Here is a 9,167-nt window from a genome sequence, read left to right as displayed (position 1 = left end):
GCTCAGTGTTACATGAAGTTTCCAGGGCAATCTTGTTTTGTATTGCTATGCAGTATACATATAGATATGTACTTATACAGATATATACTGAAACAGGATATTAAAAATAATGCTACTTGAATATTTTCTATTAATGTGTATTTACTTATTAAATGTGAATCTTAACTGTATAAACTGATTTTGTGACCCACCAGGTCTCTAGCTTGGTGCATTTAGGCTCCAGCCAATGGTTCAGGCATTAGATGCATATGCATAACAGGACTATTGGTGGCCATTTGACATGGGCTGTTCTGTGTTTCAGTGCAGCTTGCCCCAGTTCTCAGGAATAATCCTATTGAGTGTGTAGTAGTTGCATCAGTACATGGTTCAGACACCATGTGTAAAGAAGACTCCCGCTCAAGCTCCCCAGAGCACATTGTGTGATAGTACAGGGCTGTGGTTTCAGTGCCCGTCAGGAAAACCCCTGATTTGCCTCCTTTTCACCAGGATGTCTCTGCCTCTGTGGCTCAGGCCCAGCTTACAGACCACTGCTTGCTGGCATTCCTGTGTGCCGCCTCCTGCTTCCTATCGCCGAAATCTTTTTTGATCTTTTATCACTGTCACTGATACTGAACACATACTTTTGCATTTCCTGAACAAGAAAGACATGGAAAGTAAGTGCTTTTAGCTGTTAGGTATCCAGAAATTTCAAGGCTGGACACAGATTCTGCATTATAAATCTTTCCATTAGTGTTTTATAGGTATTTCTACATTTTGTAAAAATTTCTACATCTTTAAGAGAAAACACAAGTTCTATATTATGTGTCTTTTTGAGACAGTGTCTCACTATGCAGCTTAGGCTGGCCTTAAACTCAGTTTGTGGCCCAGGCTGGTCTTGTTTTTTTTTTTTTTTTCTTTTTTTTCTTTTTTTGCTGTACCAGGGATTGAACTCTGGACACTGCACTTGCCAGGCAGGCACTTATGCTTCTGAGCTGTATTCTCGGCCGCACCCCCCCCCCCCACTGGTCTTAACTCTCAACAGTACTCCTGCCTCAGCCTCCTGAGTGCTGATATGACAGGTGTGCAACACCACGCCTGGCTAAACGCTATAATTTGGATTATTCAGGCGTTTTGTGAAGGAATTATCATGAAAACATCAGATCTAAAGTATGCCATAAAATTATACTATTTTATGTATTTTGTATTTGTTTTATCATAGGATATATGATTGGATGCCTGAACAGCCAAATATATTCCAAGTGGAGCAATTGGAGCGCCTGAAGCAAGAATTACCAGAGCTTAAAAGCTGCTTGTGTCCCACTGTTAGCCGCTTTGCGCCCTCCTCCCTGTGCGGGGATCCTGACAGCCACGTGGATGCCAATGGCCTCGATAATTTGGAGAGTACTTAAACCGTTCAGGGCACGCACTGCTGTTCTGGGTGTTCACTTTTCATCACTGAGCATTGTTTGTCTCTGCCTTTTGGGTTCTCAGTCCAATGAAGCAATAATGAAGTATTTTATTCTTCACTACAGTTCTTGCAAGAATTTCATGTATGCTATTTAAATCATTTGGCCAGGTATAATTGCCAGTCAGTCTCTGTACAGTGAAAAAACTTACTGGTTGGTAAATATCTTTAAATATATAAGCCCATAATGTTAAACCCACATTAAAAGCATAGAACTTTGAAGTTAACTATATAAACACAATATTTACACTTCTTAGCTTTTCATTTGATCAGGTCTCAAATCTTTAGCCCTTAAGGAAAATGACTATGCGTAGTTATACCTGACCATGGAGAAAATAAGTACCTCAAATGCATGCATTTGCACTGGTGATTCCAACTGCACAACCCTTCATGCCATCTGTGTATATAGGTGTTTTTTTCTTTTGTGATTTTTTTTTCTATTTTTTTTTTTTTTTTCACATAATTGACATGCCCACAAACTGTTTTCATTGTCTGAGCCTTGAGGCTGTTGCCATTTTTTCACTTAACCAAACCAGCCTAGAGGTGCATTTTGGAACTTGTTTCATAAATCTTTCAAGAGTTGTTTCACATAAATGTTAAAATTTCAAAATGCTGCAGGGTAATTTAACATACAAACTATTAGCAAGAAGTATGTATTGTATTATTAGTAGAATAGAGTACAGTGTATAAATCCAATTTGACGCATGCTTTAGGCTTTAAGCATGAGATTGTACACTCTACTGTGTAGTCCTTGTATCTGGTGCTAGATGAGCGTGAAAAGATGGCAAGGACTAACAGTGTTTGATTGCCTAAAACAGCCTGTTTATAGGCATTTAAAATACGCTTACTTAGTGTGTCTCACTACCTATTACACATCGTCCCTTTGTGGGTTTGGTTTGTGTGTGTGTGTGTGTTGTACAGTAAAGTCTCCATGCAAAAAAAATAAATGTTCTGAATTCTCATATTGGTATTCTTTATTGGTTAATATATATCGTGCATGTAATTAGGAATGTAGAATATCTTACTAAATGTATGTATATGCATGGTTTTAAGATTATGCTAAGGTTTCATAGAAGCAGATTTTATTGATATAACTAACTTAAGAATGAATGTTAATCAGATTTATATATTTTATTCATGATAAAATGAAATTTCAAGAAGGTGTTACTTTTGTAGAATGATTTTATAATGTTGTTATGAAAAATGGAACTTTAGTGCTGACCCGAAAGACTGCCTTACTTGTGTCTACCTTTTCCTCTGTATTCTTCCTGAAGTAGTTCATTTATCCTCTGTTGTCATGCTTTGGTAGTAGCTAAGAACCTAAGACTTGAAATTACATGTTGTATCTCATTTTTAAGCTAAGCAATGCAATTTGGGTCAGATCTTAATTTTGTGAAGATAAGAGTCTGAAATCCTATAGTGTTTGTAACATTGATGTTTAGGGAAAAATAGTTCGAGAAATGAAGTCTTCTACAAGTTTTCTGTACTTTTCCCACATCAAATGAGATGTTTAACATTTTGATACGAGATGGGCACTTTTAGGAAACTGCAAGCGCTTATTCTGCTGAGCCATCTCCCCGGCCCGGAAACTGCAAAAGACTGTTCTTAACCTGCAGACACAGCACATTCTCTATGGTAACTTGATGAACTGAACTGTGTGCATTTCCAGTTTTGTTTCTCCCTGGTCCCCGCTTCCACTCCCAGCTCCATTATGAGGACTCTGAGGCAGAGGGCAAGCAGATTGTAAGGGAAGTGAACAGACAGGGAGAGGAGGTGAGGTAGAGGGGTGCTTCCTGTTGAGCAGGACCTCCAGTAACTGCTTTGGCTGCTGACAGACCTCAGGTGCTTGCTTGCTTTCCTATCTCTTCCTCGCTTAACACCAGTATAGTGGAGGATTTAAGCCATTTAAGTGAAAGTAAGTCTGTGTGTGTGTGTCACTAGCTCCCTCCTAGACACCCACACTACCTTTTGTGCCTGTGGCCTGGAAGCCTTGGCTGCCCCACCCACTGTCCTTAGGAGCTACCTGTCTCCTCCAGCCCTAGGAGAAGTTCCTCAGAAGGGTAGCTCCGTCTTTCTACCCATGATAGCCTGACATATGCTGGACTTGCCATTCCTCCCAGTACCACCCAGTTGGCCGTGTGGGGTGGCTGTCGCCTACCAGGCTGTGGCTCCTCTATGGACTCATTTCCAGTGTTTGGAGCAGATTAGAGAAGAAATGCTGGAATCATTGGGATAATAGAGTTTGTAGCAAATGTCCTTCAGAATTAAGAGACTTTGTTATATCTACTCTGAATGTAAACTTGGAGCTGATTCCCACTTTCAGGATTGGGATGGCTTGTTGGTGTCCGTTTTGAATTGTACAGCTATGATATTATTTTACATTTTGTAGAAAGAGTGAAACGTGGTAAAATTCCACTATTGTTTTGTGGTATTTTCACTCTGGGATCATGTACTGTAGCTGCTGGACGTGCGCGTGAGCCCCACTGCTCACCCCTGTGTGGGTGCTGCCTGAGGGCCACCGCAGCTGGCTTCCTGCCACCTACTTACCTTATGCCACGATTCATGTGACACCTGGCTCCACTCCCCTCCAAACTCCATGCTTCTGCCTACCTCATGTTGCTTTTCTTGTCTAAAAAGCCTTCTCTGACTTCTGTCTGTGTCCTGCTTGCTCAGTGCCACCTCCTCAGCAAAACTTGCCTCTGCTTTTCGATTTGAATTATGACGGGAACCATTGCAGATGGCCTCTAAATCACACCACTTCTCCAGCTGGAGTAATAAATTTGGAGCAGTCGTCCCACATACTGATCTGGACATGACTTCTAGTCTGTCATCTCATATTTGTAAACTCAGCTGCCTTTGCAGTCTTGCAGCTCTTGCTGGCATGAGCTTTTTAACAACCTCTCTTCTGTAACAGATTATTTCTCTGATAAGATTGTGAGCCCATAAGGGCAGGCTCCACTTTGCATTCTAACACTGCTCTAATGCTCTGTCCTTAGTTGTGGACCAGATAAATAAACTGGTGGCAACAAGCCTAGTTTCCTAACATTGTTTCAGTGTTTTGTGCAGTGTGCTTGGCTGTGTTGTGGAGAGTTGTGTGCACGTGTGTGTGCCTTGTGTTCTCACCCAGGGTTCTCTCAGAACTTGGAGTCACATTTGGTGAATCCCTTTAACCAGTTTTCTGCTCCGTGATGAAGAAAATGACAGAAATAATGACTTAAGCCATCACTCACTGTCAAGGTGAAGATAAGGTCCAGCTTTGCCCCTGAGTTGGTTGCCCCTTTCTGGGGCAGTGCAATATTCATGAGTCCTGCAGGTTGTGGATTAGTGGTGATGAATTAACCAACTCGAGTAGCACTGCTGTGACCTGTGGCACAGCCATCTCATCAGTCAGGGACAATCATTGCCTTGTCTACCTCTGCTCTTTCTGTTGACAGCTCTGCTGGATTGTGTTTCTCATAGTAGTGGAGGTTTGCCATTCTGGGGTTATAATGGAGTTGTGTTAATTTAGACTTGGATATAATTGATTTATTCCTTTGTGTCTTCAGTTTAGATCCTATACTGTGGGGTTATAAAGTAAGGTACAATAAAGGGACTGTTATTTTGGCACTCATGATTGGACATTCATTCAAATACAGTATAAATTTTTGGCTTATAGAGATTGAGAGGTAAGTTGAACACGTTGTTAGAACTATGCCACGCGGTATGTTTTGGAGGAGAAGACAGGTTATGAGTTGGAACCATTCACAAGCTCTCGAGAGCCTTTTTAGAGTGGGATAGTGGTCAGGACAGCTGGGAAAGCAGCCATGAGTCACATTCAGTGCAAACCTGGTTCAGCTTGTGGTCATGTAGTGTTCTGGGTCGTGGAGAAAATAATGAGTGCCGGCTAGAGGCTTAATGTCTTTTAAGAGATACTGCTTTGTTACTGATTTTAAAGAAGGGAAATAATAAGAAAGGTGAGTGTTTAAAAACAAGGAAAGTTGGGCCAGGTGTGGTGGCACATGTTTTTAAGCTCAGTAGTCTAGAGGCTGCAAGCAGGATCACAGGACGCCAGCCTGAATTACATAAATGGGACCCTGCCTCAGAAAAACCCAAGTAAATCAATATAGGCTGATTAAATGTTTTGCTTTCAAATTTTCTAATTATCTTTCCATGTCCATCTGATTTCAGTTTTTAATAGTTGCATTTCTCTTATTAATGGAAATTAACTTCTGTCTTTGAATCCTGTCAAATTATTTGTGGTCCTTTTTAGGTTGTCTTGAAATTAATTCCTGTTGTAATCATTTTTTAAAAAATTTATTGAGAAATAGCAATGAGATAGTTTCAAAACCGATTAGTAGGACAGTTTCAATAATTAATACATTGCATATTGTTGTCTTCTTAGTGGTTATTCATAGTACGAGATGCCGATATGATATCCTGTCCAAACACTATCAGTACAAATCTTTCTATTCATTGAATTAAGAGAAAGTAGCTGTATATCTATCCTATTTTGAATGTACAGATACAAAATGGTCTCTTATTTGTGTCCCCCTTTTTTGTTTAGTTTTGTCAGAGAAGATACAAAAGTTACATTTCTTGTTATACAGTCTTGCTTTATCTTGGTCTTAAACATCCAGCAGAAAAGTATAAAAATGAGGTATAAAAAAGTCATATTAATATGCTGAGCTGTAAAAGGCTCAAGTCAACAACTTCTGACATTGCCAGTCCTATGGATAACCCACTACTATTATGGACTACCAGACTATATTGGAATATTTTGCTGAATTCATGTACTTACCATATTTAAGTGGCAATGGAATACCCATCTCTGTAATCATTTTTATTTGCTCTTAACATTGTTTTCTTGTGTGTGTTTAGCACTCAATTGTGGTTTTGTCTCTTTTATTCCCTCTTCCAGCCTCTGCTGGCCTTCTGACTGCCTCCGTTCGGAATGTCAAACATTGGTGTGAACCTGGTACATGATCTGGTTATTGACAGAAGAAAGGACATCTGGGACAGATACCCCTCCCCCAATGTCAGCTGCTTGGGATGCTGAGACAGGACAATTGGAAGTTTGAGTCAAGCCTGGGCAATTCAGCAAAAACCTCATCTTAAAAAAATTTGTTAAGGCCAAACATGTTGGTGCACACCTGTAACCTCAGCTCTCGGGAGGGAGGCTGATGCAGGAGGATCTTTGCAAATTCGAGACCAGCCTGGGCTACATAGTGAACTCAAGCCCAGCCTAAACTGCATAGCTAGACCCTGTCTCAAGCCTCACCTATCCCAGTGGGAGCCCCTGGCCCAGTCATGCTGCTGCTTGCAGTCTTCCAGCCTCAGTCTCCTGGAGTGCTGGAGTAAGAGCCATGAATCACCACACCCAGCTACAGGGGATGAAGTTTTTAATAATATATTTTATGTAACTCTATATACTTCATTATGCCAAAAGCACAAACATGTTAATGAGATTTTATGTTAAAAGCACAAAGAGGAGAGGGAATCAGCAGGAAGTGAAAGTGAAACAAAGACTTTAAGGGGAAGGGGAGGAGTTTGCTGCCTGAAGGAATTTGAGGGTGTGGCTGTGTCATGCAGAGGCCAGTGTGCTCACCTCCATCTGAGGAGGCCTGGATACAGCTTAACTTCCGGGAGCCAAGGGCTATGGGGCATGGTGTTCTGTATGGAGCATGACACTTTATATCCCCACTTTTCCAGTATTGAAACTTTGAAATCTGTATTTTTATACATAAAACACATCCTAGTTTAAATTTCCAGAGAGGAAAGTAAAATGTCCTACCAAACCAATAAAACTGGTTAACAAAAATCTGCTCTAGTTTAGTTCTGCAGTGTTTCCCCAAAGGCCCATGTGCAAAAGCTTGGTCACTGGCTTGGCACTGCTGAGAGGTGGTGGGACCTTTAAGAGTTGAGGCCTGTTGGGAAATCTTGTGGCCAATGAGGGCCGGGCCATGAAGGGAAAGGGCCCACTCCTACCTCTCCTCTCTTTGCTGCCCTGACCAGAGCAGCTCTTTGTGCCTTGTGCTCCCTGCCATGCTGTGCTGCTTCCCATGGGCCCAGAAGTAATGGAACCCAATCACCATAGATGGAAACCTGAAATGGCAAAATCTGTCCTTGTAAGTTGATTGCCTCAGGTATTTGTGGCAGTAATGGAAAGCTAATAATATGATGCAGATTCAGTCCTAATTTCAGTTAGGCTCAACTAAAAATTCAGTTCCTCAGTAACACAAGCCACATCCCAAGTGTTCAGAAGCAGGAGTGGGTGGCTCCATGTTGGATATGGCAGCTCTAATGAAATCTTTCCCTCATTATTATCTCAGGATGCTGAAATCTTTCAGGCATTTTGTGGATACTGAAGGCCGAAGATGGGGCTAGTGTCTTCCCACTATTCATGGCTGCTTCTGGAACATTCACCTTGCTTCCACCTTCATGGTGATGGTCATCTCCCCAGGCCTGCGGAAGGCACTGAAAGACTATTCCTTGAAGATTTCCTTTCCTGCCTCACTGTTAATTTTATCCAGCTCTCTGCTGTCCTCAGGGATATTCATGACATACTGGCCTCTTGGTAGGAATCTTGTGGTCTCATTTGTTCCCATGGTCCTACGCAAGACCTGTCCAATGCCAACACCTTGTACTCCTATCACTGCCTGCTTGCTCTGGTACCTTCCCCCTACAAGACCACCAACACAGCATATTGGTCTCCTACTGCCACTTCCCCTCAACTCTCACAGCCTGCCTCGCCTACCTTTAATTAGCTGGTGGTTGTTGGAATCACTTCCATATGTGGTGCCCGCAAGGCTCTTCCTGATTGATCACATCCTTCTCACAAGTTCATCTGCACACAGCTGGATGGAAGCAATCAGCCTGGTGTCCGACAAGATGGCCACTGGCCTCTGTGGTCTGTGGGGCAGGCCAGAGTCCCCGCAGTTCCATCCATGTTGCCTACCATTCTCCTAGATGATCCTTGACTATCTCCAGGAGGAAGGACTCCGCTGAGCTAAACTCACTTCACTAGATACAGATCACTTAGGAAAATTACATCTAGTTTCTTGGATTTCCAAGAGGTAGTGGCCAACTTTATGTAACTTCACATAATATAAGTAAATCACAAGTGTTTATTAGAGAATTTGTATATGAAATACACAAATATACTTTGATTTGGCATTTCTAGTTCAAACGAAGCCGGAAAACAACAACAAAAATCTTAGAACCTGTTATGTTAAACTGAATCTTGATTTTGTGTGTGTATGTGTGTGTGTGTGCACGCGTGAGCATGCACTTTTTTTCTTTATCTTTTTTTTTTTTTTTTCTCTCGGAACCGAGGATTGAATTTAAGCCCCAAGCAAGCACTTATTCCACTGAGCCATCTTCCCGGCCCCCAGTATCTTTGTTTTATAGTAAGTTGCTATATTTATTGAAGGTCACAGAATGTAGCAGGAATAGAGTGAAGGGCAAGGGAAAAAAGGGTGAAGGGAAAAAGGAACTCATGTGAAGGAGTAACAAAGGCAGATTTTCTTGTGTCTTTCAGTCAAAGTCTCACAATGTAGTTAAAGCTGGCCTGGAACTTGTAACTTGAGCCTTACACCCAAAGTAGAAAACAATCAAAATCACATCCCTGATAAACATCTAATGAAAAATTTCTTGATAATAAATTGGTGATTGTGGGCCAGGGAGATAGCTCAGTGGCATAAACACCTGCCTGTCAAGTGAGTTCAATCCCCAGTACCAAATATAA

The 9,167-nt window shown here is 41.6% G+C and overlaps 1 protein-coding gene across 8 annotated transcripts in view; it reads left to right on the top strand.

Moving 5' to 3' along the window:
• The window catches only part of Gpcpd1 (glycerophosphocholine phosphodiesterase 1), a 73,911-nt gene extending 65,911 nt beyond the window's left edge, over positions 1-8,000 (top strand). For 6 of the 8 annotated variants that reach the window (XM_023718549.1, XM_023718552.1, XM_023718550.1 and 3 more), the window contains one exon: positions 1,199-4,746. In XM_023718549.1, the coding sequence (XP_023574317.1) occupies positions 1,199-1,388 (190 nt within the window). In that variant the 3' untranslated portion in view covers positions 1,389-4,746. Of the gene's footprint in view, positions 1-1,198; positions 4,747-6,341; positions 6,543-7,752 lie in introns of those variants that run through there. The other 2 variants (XR_002821686.1, XM_023718551.1) reach the window with 2 other exon arrangements.
• Positions 8,001-9,167: the final 1,167 nt, after the last annotated feature.

The sequence above is a fragment of the Octodon degus genome, unplaced genomic scaffold (assembly GCF_000260255.1).
Source record: "Octodon degus isolate 3935 unplaced genomic scaffold, OctDeg1.0 scaffold00060, whole genome shotgun sequence".
Classification (NCBI taxonomy): Eukaryota; Metazoa; Chordata; class Mammalia; order Rodentia; family Octodontidae; genus Octodon; species Octodon degus.
Note: the sequence above shows the minus strand (reverse complement) of the source record. Positions and strands in the feature narration are given on the sequence as shown.